This window comes from Haliotis cracherodii, unplaced genomic scaffold, assembly GCF_022045235.1.
Source record: "Haliotis cracherodii isolate W230 unplaced genomic scaffold, xgHalCrac1.p SCAF_5, whole genome shotgun sequence".
In the NCBI taxonomy this organism is placed as follows: Eukaryota; Metazoa; Mollusca; class Gastropoda; order Lepetellida; family Haliotidae; genus Haliotis; species Haliotis cracherodii.
In genome coordinates, this window is record NW_027266308.1 from 30,571,433 (window position 1) to 30,592,560 (window position 21,128).

At 38.2% G+C, this 21,128-nt stretch overlaps 1 protein-coding gene across 5 annotated transcripts in view; it reads right to left on the minus strand.

Moving 5' to 3' along the window:
• Positions 1 to 21,128, minus strand: part of LOC139443350 (steroid hormone receptor ERR2-like) — a 57,198-nt gene that overhangs the window by 19,831 nt on the left and 16,239 nt on the right. For all 5 annotated transcript variants that reach the window (XM_071224337.1, XM_071224334.1, XM_071224333.1 and 2 more), the window contains exons 2-3: positions 19,996 to 20,395; positions 6,784 to 6,900 (exon numbers count right to left, since the gene is read on the minus strand). In XM_071224337.1, coding sequence (XP_071080438.1) covers positions 6,784 to 6,900; positions 19,996 to 20,395 — 517 coding nt within the window. The remainder of the gene's footprint in view (positions 1 to 6,783; positions 6,901 to 19,995; positions 20,396 to 21,128) is intronic.

Genomic DNA, 21,128 nt, shown 5'->3' on the forward strand with positions numbered 1-21,128 from the left:
ACTAGCCCCTTTATCAACAAGCATTAGAAGGACCAGACACTGTATGCAAATGTCACAATGACAGACTGATGAAAGTCCATTGTGTCTTAATTGATACGATGCCTATATCAATTTCACATCATATTTTGATATCAGCTCCTCCAGCTTCCTGGTTTTTCTCCATAGTAGTTGTGTAAATATTTAACAGTTACCAGGACAACTTTGTACTAGATGGTTGGGGATTGGTCAAGTTTACCTTTATGTCCTCTTTGTAATCTAGGCATAGAAGATGAATATCATTTTACTTTAGCATGTCATTTCTAAGACACCTCTATCTGCCCAAAATGTAGTGTTCTAACCTAAATATGTATAAATATAGAAGGCTTCTGTCTTCGAACAATGTAAGATTACTTAGAAACTTATGTAAACATCTGTCAAAGTTCTGAAATGAGACAAAGTTTTGCAAATATTGGAACAATATGTGAGTTTAAATGAATGAACTCTTGTACCATTGTTACAAATATGAATTAACTTCTCTGTATATGGGCCGGTGGTCTTCATAGAAATACAAATTTGACTACCATCTGTCATTTTTTGTAGTCTGTAGTTTTTTTTATGGAAACAGATCAACACTTTGCAAAACATAGCATCAGTTATCAGAAACACTGTACTACATATGTGTCAGATAGCATAACAGATTGAAGTTGGCATCTTTACCATTGCAATACCAACCTTAGCCACCATGCATGTTAATTCAAAAAAGAAATAAAACCATTTTCCAAGGCCCTATTCCCCAATAGAAACAGTTGGCAGTTCTATCTCCTGTGCTAAATCAACCGATGTGGCTCTTATCTGAAAAGATATTTTCATCTGATCTGCTGGCCAATTAAAGGTTTATAGGGGGATGTAATGTGCTGATTTGAGTGAAGGAGATCCCCTTTCCTTCCTGTACAAGGAATGGCATCTCTACAGACAGAGCCGACCATGGCTCCTGATGTTTAAACAGCCAGGTGTGGCAACAGATACCTTCAGGCCAAGCTCCCTTCATCACTTCCACAGAATACCTACAAAGCACCCCATACAACACTTCACTGACATTTGGGATGTATGTTACCATAGTAACGGTGCCTGGCTACCTGGAAATAAGACAAAGCAGTGAGAGACAGGTGGAAACAGGCCTCAGTTACCAAACATTGCTGGGATTTTTGCCCTGGCTGGCCTTCAAGGGTGGACGGATGTGACCTGCATATCTGTGGTATGGCAGAGGTCTGTGGCTGGGGCAAGGCTGTATTCAGACCCATCATGTGGGGGTGATCACATTCTCGCAGTCAGAACATTATGTATTGCCTGGGTTGTGCTTCTTAAAATACTGATTAGGTCGATTAAGACATGGAGACTCTCTGATGGGGTCAACAATCCTCATCTGAATCTGCCCAATAGCCTCCTCATCTCTTGAAATCAAAGCATGATGGATGGCATCATCTTAGCTGTGTGATTCTCAGTGTAGTTGTGTCATACTTGGCATATCAATCAATGTACTCAGCAATGAGCCAGTGCAACTCCCACATCTGTTATCACCATTTCTGAGAGAGGGCATGGCAATTTAGTACTGTATGGATTCAGAAACACCAGCATATCAAATTAAGGTCTCAACAAATTAACTTAATTATTGCTTTTTGTAAAGGTTTTGACAGACATTTGATGAAGTAATCAAAATTGAAATGACAACAGCAATTGTTGTACCATTAGTAATTATGTTAAAGTTACAAAGACAGATCACAAATTCCCTGGATTGTCATGAATACAAACAAACATGCTCATTAATTATGTTCCCCAACAGAGACTAACAGAGCAAATTGTCTGATTTTGTACCAGAATTGAATCAAAATCGCTCAACATGTTTCTTCTATTGATCTTGGACTATTTGGTCAAAGAAAACAACCATTTAAAGTGCATTTTGTATTGATATTCTATCTAAATCCCATTATGAAACAATAAAAACTTTGGCAACAAAAATTACATCTATTGAAGAACTATCCAATTTTTAAGCAGATGTTCTCGAAGACATCGATGTCATTTCAACTGACATGGGATTTTATTGAAACTCCATATGGAGCTAAGCAAGAGAGGCAATGGACGGAAAACTTTGATTGATTTTAACTTGCGATAAATTTTCCGAGGAGATTCTCTCTGGCAAGGGGATAAAAGCCAACTTTCCAAGCTAATCTTGATTTCTGGTTTTCTGATTGTGCCCAGACTGTTGGTGGTTGGCTGTCAGTTAAAGGAAGAGTGGAAATGACAGGCTGTGCTGTTGTTACGCCATCAATTACCCCAACCCCACTTTTCACTGAGGAGGCCAAAGGCGGGGGCACACAAACCCTGCAAATCAATACTTTACATGCAAGTCCAATGACGACCCAAATCCTACTCCAGCAAGCAGAAGAACCCAAACCGACCTCCCCCGACATGTAGGAAGCAACCAGTATTGATAGTTGACTGGTAAATGCCGTCTGCCTTGGTTACAATTCACGTCAGGCAGTGTTAGAACCATCACAAATCAGATTACTTTGGAGAAGAACTTCTCTCTTTGCTGGTAGTCTGATAACCCTTGTAAGGCTGAACTATTTCAGCAAAGCAATCATTCTGGCAATAACTATCTTACATGATTGTTCATTCCAGTTTCCACTCTATGGTCAACGAAAGAGGCTGTCCACATGAGCCCCTAAATATGGTGACAGGCCTTGTTTCTGTGGCCAACATTACCAACTCAAGACACATTCCGGTCCGGTAATGGAATGACATAGCATGAAGTTTGTGAGGAGAAATGCTCATATTGTTATCATATACACCAAAAACAATTTGCTCAACTAGTCTGAACACACAACAGCCCTTTACTGGATAAACATTGTTCGAAGTAAGTGTGGACCAGGGCTTCTTGAGAATTGCTCTGATAGTATTTGAATCTAGGTGCTCCCTAAATCTTTGATTTTTTAATTTAAGGCTTTGACAAGGACCACTTCCACGTTTAATTTTGTAAATTGGATAAAAATGACGTTTCAAATCTCAACCTAGAGAATATCAATGAGGTTTTACACCCATTTTAGCATTATTCTGTCAAATCAACTTAGGGTACACCAACAATGGGCTACCAACATTGTGCCCTGATTTGAAATGAGACTGGTATTTGAGTTGTCAAACAAACTCTTTAACCACGAGGAAACCCCAACATCCACTACATCAAAAAGAATCAAACAATCACTTCCTTCCCCACCAATAGATTCAAGAATTTCCGGAATTAATATTTAATCAATATCAGAGAATTTGAAGTTACCTCACACCATCCACTAAATCTGTCCCAAAACCAACACACCAGAAGCCTCTTGTTATGGTTCCCCATAATGAAGAGACATCCAAAGCATTACCACATCACTGGAGACAACCACAGTCATCTCTGACACAACAAACCATGAAACAAGGGACATGAGAGAATGGAGAGAATCAACTATGTCTGCGGTCATGACAGCATCCATATACTTAGCCACACTTCATCAATATCCATTTTCAAGTCTGCAACCGGTGCAGGGATGTCAACTGCCACATAAACGTCTTGTCTGGCGTCTTCATTACCAACCAATTGACGTCTCACATGCCTCAACAGCATACCTTCTAATTTACCCCAAAGTATACTTCAGGCTGCAGTGATAGATAAGGGCCAAGCAGATTTCCACCGCCAGATGATGACATATATGGCTGTGTAAAGAACCATTCCCACCACATTCAGCTGGTGTAGCTGACTAGGTTCTTATGCATTTGAACATTACTGCACTCCAAATAGCAGTGTAAAGACTGTGATGCCGAAACTGGTCGTCCGCCACTCATTGTCACTTTACACCTATCATAAGATGGCTTAATGACCATCTTCATAATCTGTTTCAACTGCGTAAAGATACTGATCTGCAGGGTTTTATGCGACGCACAAATGTTCGTCCTGTACACACAAATGTTGAGATTGGAAGCAGAAGAATAACATACTGCGTCCCGAGGGATGCACAATAATATTCATTGAACCTACAGCGCATCAAGAGCAGTTAATGGTGTTTGTCATTTCATCCATCAATCATTACCACTATCAAGAGGATCATCGATTCATTCCAGGCTCCAAAGTAATTATCAAAACATACAGTACATGATACCACATCATTTCATTACTTTACAGGACCCTCATATGGCCTGTAAAAATTAATTAAGGTCCTCTTGACCCCCACTTTTGAAAGTCAAGGTAAAACTCTGGATCAGTTGTATGGAAAGGGTTCGAAATTCATCTAGGTCGAACACCAAATTCAGAAACGACTAATGATATGTCCTTGTGGACTACTACTTTAACCATGACCGATGGCATCTCTGTAGAGAAACAATTGTGAAAATATTTAATTTCTAACACAGAAAGTGTTTTAGCTAGACTGAGTGATCGAATGTAGTTTTACACCACAGTCAACAATATTCGATTTGGGCTAGGAGAGAGAGTGTTTGAGAGTATGACCAACCATCCCTACTACAGGGGCAGACAACTGATGGATTGTGTCCAAAATGGAGACCATTATAAATGAAATTGCAAAATCCAATGCCAAAGTGACATTTACTTTTAACTCACTCACTGTAAAATCAAACATGCAAATTGTTAAAAAAAACATATATATATACATATTAACATGAGTCTTGTTGAAACACTGTTCCTACAGGCAGGGGTATTGGGGACTTGTTCAGACTGGGAATCCAGGCTAAATCTCAGTTCAATTGTTATGATCCAGAGTTACATAAGGAGGTATAGTTTAGGCCAGTATTCTACTGCAGCATGTTCAAAGAGGACACAAAATACATCGAATACGGTACAGAATTTCAGAGCTTTTCTAATTATTAGATTTCACTGATGGATGGTTTCAGTTTCCAACTAAGAAATCGATCACAAATGCCCACAAACTATTTTCTAAAAATAGGAAGTATTTTCTAATAATAGGAGTTCAATGAAATGAATTAATATGAGGTAATGGAGTTTTCAAGGTCTGCTGAAATAACTTTTCTTATGTTTTAGTTTTAAGAAGGTTTTAGTTTTTATTTATTGATAATTACATGAAGACTACTGAGAAAGATTTTCTATTTTAATCATGAATTGTCATTAATTGATAAAATATTTTCCAAACCAATGATCAATTTTTTCACTTTCTAACAAGTCAGTTCCGATAACTTTCAAGTCTCAGCTTGTCTTTGGTTGTGTTTAAAATTAAAGGCAGGTCCTGGTGTCCTTAAATTATACTCATATATATGTGAATCAAGGGAACCATTAAATGATCACTTTTACCATTGGTATTATCACTAGGAACTGTCATGCATAAGGACTTTCATGCATAATTGTTAGCCTGTTTGAACACAATTTGCAACAGATTTTAGTGTAAATGTATTTGGACCATAATTAGCCAAGGCAGATTCTACAAGCCTTGGGCTTGGGACTAGTGTTCATGTAGCAGACTGAAACAAGATGAAGGAGTCAGGCTTTATGCTGATTTGGCAGTATTGCTGCAGTATTACAAAATGACACACCACGAACAACTCCACTCCATCCATTTGACGAAACATTTTGACAAGTAAACACTCTGACAAATGGCTACCCAAATGCCCTCCTCATTCACGTGTCGAACAATAAACAACTTATGGATACATCTTTATTCATGTCAATGAATCTGTCTATCAAACTAGGGGAAATAATGGGCGAGGTATTTGGCAGGTAATTTTGGTTTTGTCAGGGCTCAGTAACCAGGGTCCCCGGGCATTCTAACTCACCAAATAATATGTTTGTTTGTTTGCTTGTATTCCAGCAATATGACGATGGTCATATAGACAAGTCTGGACCAGACAATCTAGCGATTGATATAATAACATGAATCTATGCAATTGGTATACGATGATACACATCATCCAAGTCTAAGCAAGCCCAACGACTCTATCCTGTCAGTCGCCTCTTACAACAAGCATGGGTTGATGAAGACCTATTCCAACCCAGATCTTCACGGGTCCATGTGATATGTATGACAATACCTTAATCACTCCCATGCTGTAGGAAATGTTTACATAGATGCTTTACAGGCAATAAAAATGTGTCTATCATGAATGTGTAAATGTTCAACATAAGCAGGCTGTTTTGTATAAGCTTCTGCCTTAGCTTAATAGTGATCTAAATACACCACAATGAATATGCACTGACACATCAGGACAACACATGTCAACAAAAATTCATTGCCAGAACCCAGTCCTGTTAACCTTTAATTTTTTTATCACGGTTGGAGCTGCATGTCACCAAGGAATAACATGTTCCAATAATTATAATTTGCTGGCCTTTTCTATTTTTGCCACATATGCCATATTTCATTCTCTAAACCAAACCCCGGAGTACTCTTAATCAGCAATATCAATTACTACCTCACTGAAACATCCATTTCATAGCCAATAGCGTCCATCATCATAATTACATCGTGAACATTGACAATATTCATTAGCTTTATTTTACCATTTAGTTAAAATTCCATTCATGTAATGAAAGCAGGTTCACTAAATGAGCTTGTATTTGAAGGTTTATTGAGAAGCTAAGTAGCTTTACCTTTTAACGACCTGTTATAATTTCTCAGAAGAGTATGCTACAATAGTATGAATAATCCAATACATTGCCATAGGATCTTTGTTAGGTTGAGAAGTATTATTGCATACTTTCTACAAAAGGTCTACAAGTAAGAGGGTCCTAAGATCTGTTCTTACCTTCTCTAAGCATGCCAACTCGTAAACATTTTTGAAACCGGCAGGCTTGACATGCCTTTCTTCTTCTTTTGGTGATTTCACAGTCTTGACTTGCTGGGCAGGAGTATTCAATATTTCCTACAACAGAAAATAATAACTAAGTCCCATTCATCACAGTTGTTGACAGCCCCACGATTTCATTTACACTTTATGAGGTAGGGCTTAATACTACTTCAATAGCTTGGACAATAATCATCACATTTTGGTGAATATTTCTCTTTTGAATATTCACGCTCTGTAGTAATCATTTCACAGTATAGCTTCTAATTCTTCCACTGCATACATAGAGGAGAAAAAGACAAGCAATTAATTCACACATATAATCCAATCATTTTTTTAGTCTCTAATTAACAATCAACATCTCAGTTAATTTGTTGTTTACCTTTAATCACGTTCATACAGTGCCATAGGTCTTGTCAATTTGTTATCAAAGAGGCAATTCATGAAATAACCATCTACAAACATGTAGTCTTTACAAAATTCTACTAAAGCTTGGTTTTTTCAAAACTATTAAGTGGTAAAAAGACCTAATAATTTTTCTTTGCAATAAAGCAGCTGACATTCCCCAAACAAAAATCAATCTAGTCCAACTTGAACCTGGTATTATCATGAAATCACAGCAATTGTACGCTTATCGCTTCCTTACAGTCAATCTAAAGCCTTGGGCCTATTCAGAAACCCAACACGTTTATTACTATGATTAGTGGAACGTATTGGATTTCTACCATAAAGCAGGTTGAGCCATGTCAACACTAGTGTGCTTTGCAAGGAAGTAGGTACAGTCCTACAAATGCTGGGGTTATATACACGCTATGTCACACAGCTGCACAGAAGAAATGGCACAACACACAATTTGTCACTGAACTTGACTTCAGATGTACTCCCAGAGGTGTGATAATACATTTTTCATGGCTCAAGGCCCTAATGACCATGAGATTGGAATCTGATAAATATAAAAAATTGAAATCGAGATCTTTCACAAAAACATGCTAAATTCAATTCATTCATTGATCCTTTATAAAGCATGGAACTGTGAACATGTGAAAGTTGCTCTCACCAATATTCCACAGGGAATTATTACACTGAAATTTGAATTTAAAGAACAGAGGTTTTGATACATTCACTATTTTTGTATTTTAAAACAATTCTTGCTATATCTCAAAGCTCAGTTCATGTAAACAAAGACCACAGCGAGATAACTCTCCTGAGAAATAGTTATTTGAATTCAATAAAGTTTCACTTTCCTTGATCAAAAAGAGAGCTTGTTCTCATACCTCAGTAACCTGTCCATAACTTATAATGCTTTCTCTCAAATACCTACCTCCTTGTTTTAAGCACACTAGACATTTCCATAACTTTCCATTTTCAAATGTCAACGACAGAATTCATTTAACTCAAAAGGAACAGATGTGCAAAAGGCGACACCATCAGTGTCAACTCTAACTTAATTCTTATCATGACAGATGAAAAACAGAGGTCATAGCAGGACAGTGCATATTCAGCGCTCAAGAGTAGAATTAACTCGGCAACATGGTTGGTAGGTGTAATTCAGGTCATGATGACCCAAGCCTGTGCAACTCAGTCTGTGCCCAAAACTCTTAGGCTTCTAGCCCAAATTTGACTCTTAGCAGCATTTTCAGTGGATTGTGTTATTATATGGACTGAGCCTAATAGACCAAACAGATGTTTACTTGGGCTTCAGATTAGTGGCCATAAACGCTGACTGACAAATGGAATACATTTATATGATCAAACAGCTCTTCCGAAGATCTGGATCACTATGTATTTTATAGTCTTCTTTAAGAAATAATTACCATTAATTCAACAGTTCAAATATTCATTTTACTATACTGACATACTGGGAATCAGCCGACTCACAAAACATTAACCACCTAATCCTCATTTTAGTTGACAAGAACACAAATCTGCAAGAGTTAAAGAATTCATTAAACTAAAAAATATAGAAGGTTTTCATATAATTATATACAAGAAAATACGACAGAAACTGATGATAGTGGGCCAGCTTTGTTAGCACCATAGCCATGTTGGTAGGTTTCACCAGAGTGGTAAACGTCTGAGACCTGAATTACTTCGGGCTTTCCTCCCACGTTAAGCTAACACACTGTGTGACATAACTGGAATAATGTTCAAAATGCTGTTAAACCCAACTCACCCATTGACTCACTCATAATAGTGATGTAAATGAGTTGCTACACAGTAGAACTATGCTTCCCCAGAATTGCCACAGGAGATGAGTACTTGGTAAAAGTTTGTGTGGTCTGCAATCACCTTCACATTCTTCTCTAGATACACGACACGCACTACTTGGTATCACACAAAATATACAAAGCAGCTGTGATTTGAAAAAAACTTCACTTCCATTTCTCAATCCCTTTAGCAGGTAGCTATATTAGTAGAAGGCCTGACAAGACAAATAGTTCTGTACTGGCTGGGACCCAAGCCTAAAGAGGGCCCCTACACCACAAGTACATATTTCAAGTGGTAAATACTAACATTGTATATCACAACAGATTATAAGAACCCATCTGAACTCTACAACTGTCAGTGTAATGTGCACAATCTTCTTATAGCTGTCTTGTGGGGTCTTTTCTGTCTTTTTTCATTATTCAGATTTAAGGTTGATGTACAGATCAATGTGTAAGACTTACAGGGCCTAAGATCACCTTAAATCTGATTCAGTGTAGTTAGTTCCATAACATGGTAAATGTTTACTAAAGTTACTAAGTGTTAAGACTTATTCAACTACCTTTTTCCTTCATTGACAATCCATCACTGTAAACCAGTGACTGATAACATGAGCACTGATCAATGGGTAGACCCAATCTGAGACAGGTAACAAAAGCTGACTACTTGATGGTTTGGGGTTTTTTTTGTTCCGCTTGAGATTTTATCGCCAGTGTAGTCAGCTTTCATGGATAGTGAGTGAGAGAGTTATGTTTAACGTCCCATCGTCAATATTTTAGCCATATCGTGACAATTCATTGCAAGAATGAGGTCGGTACCTGATCTGACCCAACCTCCACACATGGTGTGTGACAATAGAATGTACAGTTGGAGCAGTATCGCCTTTTCTACCATAGGATGACCCTGTGGAGATTCGAGTTTTGGAAAGGTCACCAATTAGATTGGGTGGTCAGTCTCAACGACTTGGTTGACTGTGTGTCTTCATACCCAGACAGCTTGAATCGACACCCACAGCTAGCCCATCATATCCATAGCATGATCGGAGCAATCAAAGTCAATCCCCAGACCCCAACATCCTCCTATTACACTAAAGTAGGTCCAGGATACTGCAACTTTCAAAGCTCAAGTGTCATAAAATTCTGTTTGGTCCAGCAAGTAGAGCCTATCATAGTCCCTACACCAATGCTACAATCTATCTACAGTTCAGGCAAGTAGATTGCATACATATTATTATCCCACATTTTTACATCACACTACTGAAAACTTAGATCACACATGCCAAACATCTTGTTCCACACACCAATGTAAGCACTATGAATATAGTAAGTCTGTGTTTAATCACCCGAGTTAAGATAATCGTAGTACTAGGTTCTCTTTGTTATCCTAACTGCTGCTTACAAGGTTACAATTTCAGCACCACAATTGCTTAATGGGCTGCTATTGTAGCACTAAGACTTGTAAATCTGTAAGTTTGGGAGTTGCGACAGGTGTGGTGCTAAGACGACTTCATAAAGGGGGTCCTAATAACTTATGATCTCATAATGCCATATTGGGAAACAGCTGTAGCCTATCACACTTAAACAAGTGGTTGTCCTATGGATAGCAAGTGCATGCAAAACCTATGCATGTGGAGACATTGCAAAAAAACTTGTATTGCCACCTGTCACTCATCAGTATTCCTCGATCGTTATCTCAACAGTTGCTACACATAATGACATTGACACATAACAACAAGTGGTGTTTCAGTTGTAACCACAGTAAATACCAAATGTTTTTCTATGGATGGAATGTTTTTATAGGAATATCAAAAATATTCTTTTAGATTTTTTTTTCTCAATTTTGTTAAATGATTCAACTAATACATACAATTTTTAATCAGTGTTTGTATCTGATACAGCATGAACTTTAGGTTCTAGATATATCTTAATGATAGCCTAAGATTCCAATACAACAGCAGCAAATCAGAAAGACTAAGTTAAAAACTGTATTTATGAAATTATAAGAGTCTTTGGCTATAGTATTGATTGTAAAGACCCCCTCTCTGAAAGCTTTCATTCTTAACTTTGATTTTCATCCACAATTTTGAACGCTTTTAAAGCAGTTAGCCTGGCTGGCTCTAAGCATCGTTTTCAGAAAACAAATTATTATTTTTTTATGGACAATTATTGTCTGAGCTTACTTGCCCAAACATAATCTTCCAAGACTTAGGCATCAGTCTAGTGGCTAAAGTAGTAGACTGCTGAATATGTGTTCACTGAAATTTTATTGCTGTTGGAAGTTTCTGACAGTGTAATCTTAAAACCCAATTGACCTACATTATACAAATGTAACAAACAATTGGCTTGAAAAATAATACAGAAGAATGTTTGCCATCAGTCAACAATATTTTCAGGAAACATCATTACACATAAAAATCTTATCATCAATACACAAACATTAAATCCCTGGTTGAGTGTTAGCGGGAACAAAACTTCATGAGTTAGCATGTTCTATTAACTTTATACATTGTTCCTGTCAAACTGCCACTAGAACGGATTACAAACGATAACCCTCATTCATGCACATACAATACTACTGGGCACTAGACCATTTGATACTATTATACCTAACAATGTTACTGCTATGAACACCTGTTCCTCCAAGGGTGCAAACCCATGCATGTCTGCGTATGGTGCTATCAGTGATAAACAGAAATTGTCAATGGTCTTGTTTTCCATTGCATACATCTTTACATAACTGACATCAAATTCTAGTTCTTTAGGCATGTGTTAAGGGCCATTAGTAGGCTTATCAATCAAACATTGCCCATGGTTATTCTCTGAAAGCACATTCATACCTCAATATTTTACAGGACGTGCATAAATATCATATTATATTGACTAAATTTTCAAGCACATATCATCTCTGACATGCAGCAAGAACAGCTGTCACATAATTTGTAAAATGTCAAACGTAATTCTAAATGGTTCAGCTGTACACTAAAAGTCTAGATGGTTATGGGTAGTAAAACACACTACAATTTGGTTAGGTGGGTTTAACGCTGATATGTGTGTCAACATAACATTGGAAGAAAGCCTGAAGTGATGAAACCTTAGACATTCACCAGTTTAAAGTAAAGTGCCATGACAAACCTAAAATAATAATAATCAGGTGGAACCTGGAAATCCAGCACACCAAATGGACACAACTCTGCACGGCAAAGTAAAGCCTAAGACACCTGGGCCCCCATACCTCCCTAAATTTGGAAGGTTTTTTAAAAAGCATAGATCCATGACCTTCAAAATGACTAGTGATTGAAATGCCTTAGAAACATTAAGATTGAAAGACGCTTGATGTGAATAGCTTTAAAATTACAGAAGTGACATAAAGCAATTGATTCACACCAGTGGAACATGTGTCGTATCATATACATCTGGTACATAAAAATGCATAATAATGATAATCATAATCCTGATATGTCATCCTATTTATTCATGCATATTACAGCAGTGTATTATTTCTGATCAACTTGCATGTATTTTTCTTTATATGGTAAGCACAGAGTGCATGATAGGTTTATGTGAAAGTCAATAGAAGAAATAAGAGCTGTGACGCATTGTTTTCCATCATTCTTTAAGATAGCCCAGCTGACAACACTGCTTAATCCATCGAAGGAATCAATGTAAAAGTATATTTGCTCCATGCCGCCATCTGCTACAGGGAATCTGAGTCCTGAATCTTTGGGTCAGGATCCCACATCAATTTCTGACACTGACATGAATATTATTGAATCAGAAAACATTACCACTATGTCTGCTAGATATTCATTCAAGTCTCAATACAAATTCAATTTACGAGCTTTCCAATCTGGTTCGATACATATATTCCCAGAGTGCAACAGTCAGGTGTAAATTTAACAATAGTGGCTGGACTTTTGGCACCCAAGCCATGAACTTGTCACTTGTCAATTGGCACCCTTCCAGACCCCCACACAAGGCCTAACAAATCAGACTGATATTATTCTAGTTTATTATTACACTGAATACCTCCACCCACCCCAGTGGTAAGTCTCCAGGCCGGGTTACAACCTGGCTGGCTAGCCCTGATTTTTCATGGGTAAACACTACAAAGGAGCTGGAGCTTGCAGTGTATGTGCAGAGGCCTGTCTGGGGCACAGATACTAACTCTTTCTAACTCACAGGTCCTTATCAGGATACATGAAAACCTTCCAAATTTTGAGTTGTATTAATGCTAAATTGAAAATATTTTTGTATGATATTTATATAAACATCTACAATTCCTTGTAATGTCACATTCAAAATGAAATAAAAAACACACTTCAGATTCACATGATTAAAGTAACAATATTATATAAAACGTTAATGCCAGAGAATAATCTGTCTTGATAATGTATCGAAACAGATTCCATTCGTCATTAGAGGCAATACAGTGGTGAAAATCCTATGACAGGAGCACTGAAAATCAGTGATGACACCAGGTGTTCACGAAAAGGGTAAGCATGTCCTTCTCTACCAATTCAAACTTCGACCAAAATACCGAATGTAGAATTTTGGGCCAGTGTTATATATATATTTGTGATCATCATCGGTGATCAAGGTTTGGACATAAGGTAGCTACTTTGAAATTCATGATCAATCCTGAAGTGTCAAACACTGATTTTTTAACAGAGGGCTTAACATAATGTTTGTTTGTTGTTTAATGCAGCACTCAGCAATATTCCAGCTATATGACAGTGGTCTGTAAATAATCAAGTCTTGACCAGACAATCCGGTGATTGACATCATGAGCATCGATCCTCGCAATTGGGATACGATGACATGCATCAACCAAGTCAGCGAGCGTGACCACCAGATCCTGTTAGTCGCCTCTTATGGCAAGCATGGGTTGGTGAAGACCTATTCTAACCCGGATCTTCACAATAAGTCTGCACGATCTTGCAGCATTACCACACACTGATCCTCTGAGGCTGTAGTGGAGAACCTTTACACTGATAACACCTGGTATTCATTAGTGAACTTTCTCTCTTGAGTTGTGCCATGCATCGATAAAAAACAAGTGAACAAAATAAAACATGAATCAATGTTATATTGGAAGCAAAACCTAGTTTTCTGCTTGATTTAAATAGACAGCAGTGCCAATTAGTAGCTTTCGAAATGCCACAATTCCTAAAACTTTTACTAGCCATGGGCTATCAGGCTAGCAGTGGTTTCCATTTCTAATCCTTCCACACGTCAGTGTTGTTCTGACAAGGCTGTGTGCATCCTTGGACCTCTGTCTGACTGAACAAATAGTGGCGGTGGACTGATATCCCTGGAAATCAATACTACCTACATTAATGGTATCATGTATAGTGTAACAATGGCCCTGCTGCATGGTGTAAATGTGATCACAATCAATCGAGCATAGTAGAGTTGTACAACAGATGACACTAAGCTGGTTTGTGGTTTATCAATGGAATGCATAATCATTGCATTACTACAGCTTTGTTTGACCCGACAATTGAAACAAATTGTACTTAATTGTCTGGAGTTGGATGGCCAGAAATAACGAAAGGTAACAAAAACTTCCATATCTATTCAAAATGCAACATTTAAGTCTTTCCCACTCTTTTCAAACCTGTAAAACCAGGTCTGTTTAAATGAAACATCATATTTTATATATTTTTTTACTTATAAAATACAGATTAATTAGCATAATAAGATAGTTGTGGGTTTTTTAAATCTAAGACCTGTAAAGTTGAAAAATCAAAAATTCTTAGCTACTGCTAAACACACAATGTTATGAACCAAAAAGATTATGAATCGAAATTCGATGTTGCATTTCAGCTTTATTGAAGTAAAATGGTCCCTCCTACACTATCACATGAGTGTGATTACAGCTCCAGAGTAAATAAGGAATAACAGTATCTGACAACTCACTTCACATGAAGGAGTCAACTCGTGCAGTCATTAGTCGGGGCAACAAGAGGAGTTGTGAATGTCATCTTGATACAAAATACCCAAAGAAGCTGATTCTCTAGAGATGCGTTAAAAGGCTTATCTGCTCTCTGTCAATCAAGCCCATCATTCTGGTGGGTGGCGTTTTATGATATTACAACAGCATGTGATCAATAGCGTTAGACTAGCTCTACAGTCCTGTGACACTATGCTGATTAGGCAGATCTTACAGAATAAAGTACTCTTTCACCAATCAATATCGTTATAGGCAAGTCAGCCCTTTCTACAATCAATGGTTTCAATCTAGGCCGGCAAGCCTCAACATGGCTTCATACTGGACTGGGCCACTTGCAACTGCCAGCTGATAGCAGATGAAGGCTATCTATTGACAGGCTGATCTGCACCTCTTAATCTCTGCAATTTTCCATGGTTAGTGACACAAACCGTGTAATAAGAGAGACGTTGATCTCATATATCACATCATCACATGAAGTAACAGAGACACCAGAACATGGTTACAAGTTGAAGTATTTTGCACTGTTGTTAGTAATGAGGGCCCTTGGGTCCTTGAGGATTTGGGCTGATTACTTTAATCAAAAGGTCCCAAATCTGTTGATAATATATTTTCATCATAAATAACTATAAACAAATCTTATATTCACTCATATACACGCAAGTGATATTCAGTCATTCACAACCTTTCACACATTAAAATCATACAAAAAATGTCTAAAGGCCCTAACGTGTGCTTTGGCACCAGATTTTAGTGATAATATTCGGACTATTGTTAGCATAAAAGCAGAGCTCACAAGATGGAAAGACATTTTACATTGCTAGGCTTATCAGAAGTGGTTCAAGTCACACATGGACATTGAACAGGATTTGACAATTCCACAGTTGTATGTAAAACTGCAACTCAAAATGGTTAAAAGTTAGAGGACACTGACTGTTATCCAAAATGATTATAAGTTTTTCCTTCAAAATTGGTAATGATGTAGAAAAACGTCCGATGGAAAAATGATAAAATCTTGAAAATGTTCCAGATGGTCAAATGACAACATTTTGAAACTGCTACATATGGCACAGAAGTAAAATGTAAAACCACCTGAAAACCCCACTGGTGTGTTGCAAAGTGTGTCCATCTAGACTGTATGCAGACAGCCTACCTAACAAGCCTAAGAAACCAGTGTGGGATGAAGCTTCAGCAGGATCTATACTGGCTCCTAATGCCCTGATCCTATCAATACATTCAGTTTCACTGAACTTCCTATTTTGACACTAACGAACGTGCAGACTTATTTCTGTGGGTACTAGTCTTATACCGAGTATACTGTTTATACGCATGCGGTAAATAATTCCCAGATTAATCAATATCTCCCCAGGGCTTAAGCTTTTATATTGGGATTAGAAAAGGAGCGAGCTGTTTATAAATCAATGTTAAATAGTGCACTCATTCACCTGGAACTTTGGTCCTTTCTAACAAACACAATCTGATTGAATATTCCAATTTTATGACATACAGATGTAAAAAACATTGTGATCAAATAGGTTATGCTACACTGCAAGATTAAGGAATGGCTAGACCGCGTTTCTTTCACTGATCAACCGACTGGATCCAACCAATAAATAAATGGATAATATTAAAATCTATTTTTATTCACCCACCCAACCGTTCGGCATTTTAATAGATTACAAAAACAGCATTATACATCTATAAAAGACAATAAAACCAACAGCTGATACTTCCAATATTAAGACGTTTAATACCAACTAATCAAAATTCAAAGAATAATCTCAGTAACTGAACATAACTAGCATGGAACATGTGGAAAGCCCAAGTTTAAGAAATTGTCAATGTACACACAAATGTACAATTCTTTCTTCCAAAACAGACCAACCAGAACGATGCCTGTTCAAGGAAAAATCTATTTTTTCGCTAATGACAGCAATATTCAAGCTTTATCACACAGACTGTATATAATTGTGCTTGGCCAGTTTTCCTCAAAGTGATCGGTGATCGTAACTCCCATATTTAAGCATAGCTTTACGATAATCTAAGCACTGAGATAGTTTTGTGGGCCGGGGCTTTGGACCAGGCAAATCATTGACGAAAGTATAAGTACTGATCCACATCATCTGGGCACTGAGTCTGAGCACCCAATCCTCTTTAGTCAGCTGTGATGGGATACTGGAACATTCTACACAGGAATACCAATCCACATATATATTTCCATTTCAACCTATCCATGTTCATCTATCAGAAAAACTCTTTTGTTATTGTTGTTTAACGCCACTCAGCAATATATAAGTTATATGAAGGTGGTCTGTAAATAATCAAGACAAGACTAGAAAATCCTGTGATTGACATCCTGAGCAAGGATCCACACTTTCAGGGTAGGTTGACACACTCAAATTGTGGACTTCTATCCTTACCCTGAATTCACAAGGGTTTGACACATTATCAGTGTTATTATAAGTTGATGTACAATAAGGGTCATGTTGCTCATTCTGTGCACAAACATGACATGAATTACTATTAGAATATCAACTAGTATATGATCCATGCAAGGACACTGTCAATGTAAATGAAAGATTGGATTGAGGGATAATATTAGTAAGGATGATCTCTAAAGGACCAACTCTGTATGTAGTGAGTTTCAGACTTCAGGAAGTAACACAATCAAATGTGAGCAATATGGATTTGCTGATCTTATATTCATGAACCAGGCCCACTGTTTAAGTCATAAAGTGGTTAACACAATTTCAATCAATGTGAGGCTGTGCAAGTTGTGGCATGACTTGTTTAGTGTGACCGATCTCTGCAGAAACTGGCACCTGTATTTTAGTGTTATAGGTCAAACATACTCTCAATGATTAACTAAATATGACCAGCAGAAAAGAGCAAATTTGAAAGTATTCAGACATATGCAGACTACTGAAACTAAAATGAGATAGTTCTACTGCTGGTGAAGCAGGCCCTAGTGTTGCTGCTCTAGTGTAGTGAGTGAGTGAGTGAGTGAGTGAGTGAGTGAGTGAGTGAGTGAGTGAGTGAGTGAGTGAGTGAGTGAGTGAGTGAGTGAGTGAGTGAGTGAGTGAGTGAGTGAGTGAGTGAGTGAGTGAGTGAGTGAGTGAGTGAGTGAGTGAGTGAGTGAGTGAGTGAGTGAGTGAGTGAGTGAGTGAGTGAGTGAGTGAGTGAGTGAGTGAGTGAGTGAGTGAGTGAGTGAGTGAGTGAGTGAGTGAGTGAGTGAGTGAGTGAGTGAGTGAGTGAGTGAGTGAGTGAGTGAGTGAGTGAGTGAGTGAGTGAGTGAGTGAGTGAGTGAGTGAGTGAGTGAGTGAGTGAGTGAGTGAGTGAGTGAGTGAGCAGAATTTAACACCACTTTTAACAGTATTTCAGTTAATGACTGGGAGGAGAGCCCGAAGTGATGCAGGTCTCAGATGTTTACCTCTTCGGTGAAACCCATGAGCACGGGTACGGTGCTGACAAAGCTAGAAACATAATCGGGGCGATTCGGGATTCGATCCCACTATCATAGGTTTTTGGCATGCCCAAAGGACAGAACTCTGCACAGCGAATCGCAGCGCTTAGAAAACTGGGCCACCCATGCCCCCTGTTGCTGCTCTACACCTGCCAACACCTATGGATGGTTGTTTTTGTGTTGTTGGAACACCACACACATCAAAACACTCAGTAAACATATGTTTGGGAACAGAGAGATGTTATCAACAAAAAACATGAGTTTGTTGTCTTTCAGGTCTTGTCAGAACTACAAAATAAGTGGAAGCAAAACAAAACAATTTGTGAAAAATTCACTCAATGTTACTATTGTTAGATTGATTGACACTGACAGCAACTTTCTGCACCAGTTAAGGAACACCAAGAAAAAGAGATGAGAAATGCAAAAAGAATCTATAGAATAGATCCATTTGGAAAGAAACCAAAAATCTATTTTGGGAAACTACACCATTCAGTTCAATACCTTGCAACTCTACATCAACATTTATAGTAAACATAGATTTAGCAACATATAATGGCAATACAAACATTTCCCCCTTTAAACCCTACAAAGATTCCCATGCAAACATTCTTCCCAATACAAACAACACCCCAGAGAAACTTGGATAGCTAGCACATACATATCCTGTAATCAAAGCACAGGCCGGTTTTGTTCGAAACCATGCTGTCAGCAAAATCCCGACCATAGCAACATTCAAGCAATATCAGTGGGCAATATATAGAATGAGCTTCACATTTTGTACCCAATTTGGGAAACATGAACCGTGGCTATCCTCATAATGAGCAGCCACCTCAATCATGGGTCTATGCCACTGTCTGAAAGCCGATCCATACCTGCCTGGAAATGAGGATCAGAGATTTTTTGTCATAGCCATAAGAAACAAAGCAGTGAGCTCTTGCCAATACAGCATGGAAAGTCTTACATAATAGAAACCAAAAATATATACCGGATGTAGGTCATGGGCTACAAAGAAAAGCTGTGTGTGATGACAGCACATGATGTTTGACGTAATACACTGTACTACACTCAGCAAGGCAATGGTATGTACCCTGTGCAGTTCAGCTGATGTCAGCAATGCATGCAACGCTGTGTACTGACGTACAGTGCTGGTACCGCCCTTATCTCAGATAGATGAACAAGATTTCCGGTATGTCACAGCCTTTGTAATGAAGGTTTTCGAAACTGAGTTAGTTCCCGCGATTTTGGGCAACATATATTAATCTGACAACCCCCTTAATGTTTAATCTCGAAAACTAGGATTCACAAATCCTTTTGACTTTCATCAAAAAAATTTACTCACCTATTTTGATATATGTTAAGGACATTTTCTTGAATATCATTTGACTCTCCACTTGCTTTTGTACACAAATATATACTGACACCCTGCAACCTACCTTCATCAGTAGTTACATGTACACAGAGAAGCTGCATTCCGTAACACATAAGTATATACAACAAATATGCTATCACTTTATACATTCACTAAATCCACAGAAAATCTGTGAGGAGACATTTACCTTGAATTGTCCGTTTGAAGAAGGCTTTGCACGCCTCACATGACGACACACCATAGTGGTATCCTGATGCTACATCACCACAAACCAGGCAGATTCTCTTCGTTCCATCTGCATTGTCCGACTCAACCGACAAAGTGCTGGTACAGAAATCCATTTTGCCATTCTCCACACTACAAGGCGAGATATTTCCACTGTCGCCACTGTCACCGTAGGAGCGGTCAGACCCATAGTCATCATGGGTGCCGTAATCTCCGAACACATCCCGTCCGAAACTTTCATCAAGAGATGGTTGTGAACATCGACTTAATCCAAGAGGGCTGCTAGGTTCACATTTTATACTGGAGTCCAGATCCATACTTGACCATAGGGAAGTGGGTGGAAAATCTAATGTCCCGGAACCCTGTAACAAACAAAAACAATAAGATGTGCAATCCTGGCACAAACACAACTGATAGTCTCTGACTGCATTTAGATGCATCACAGCCGATCTACAATACAATACATTCACAGCCTTGAATATCAATGCCCTGAAGACCAATAAGAATAAATTTTCAGTTTTATTACGTATTGTATGAATAAGCAGGCTTTGAAACAAACAGATCCAAGGATGGTTCTCATAGAGGCTTATCATAAAACTTCTAGAAAACATTTATGATTAAATAAAGAAATTAACATGAGCATTGACTTCTAAATGTTAATGAACATCATGTCTTAAAAACAGTTATTCATGAAGCATAAATGCAGATTCAGTGAAAATCCGGCTCCAAGTTCCTTGCCTCCATGAAGCTGATGTCTGTGCTAGAGCAGCCACTGTAAACACTGGCAGTTCTTCTTACATATGTACAGGTAGCAGAACTCCCCATTCTCACACTCCACAGCTAATAATAAAACTGGCACTCAACCAATCTGTGTCATCACTGCCTGTGTTCCAGGAGTGAACGTAGGAGATACACATCTATGCTCTCAGTTTCGTGACGTATGCTAGCCAACATTTACGTATTACTTGTGTGCATCATCGAAAGACGTCTCATGTAGGCATGACGCTCTCAGGTGAAATGGGAAACCACAGTAGCGTGCGGCTGCATACCATTTCAAGGATATATCAGGATCTAACAGTAAGTGCAGGAGGGATG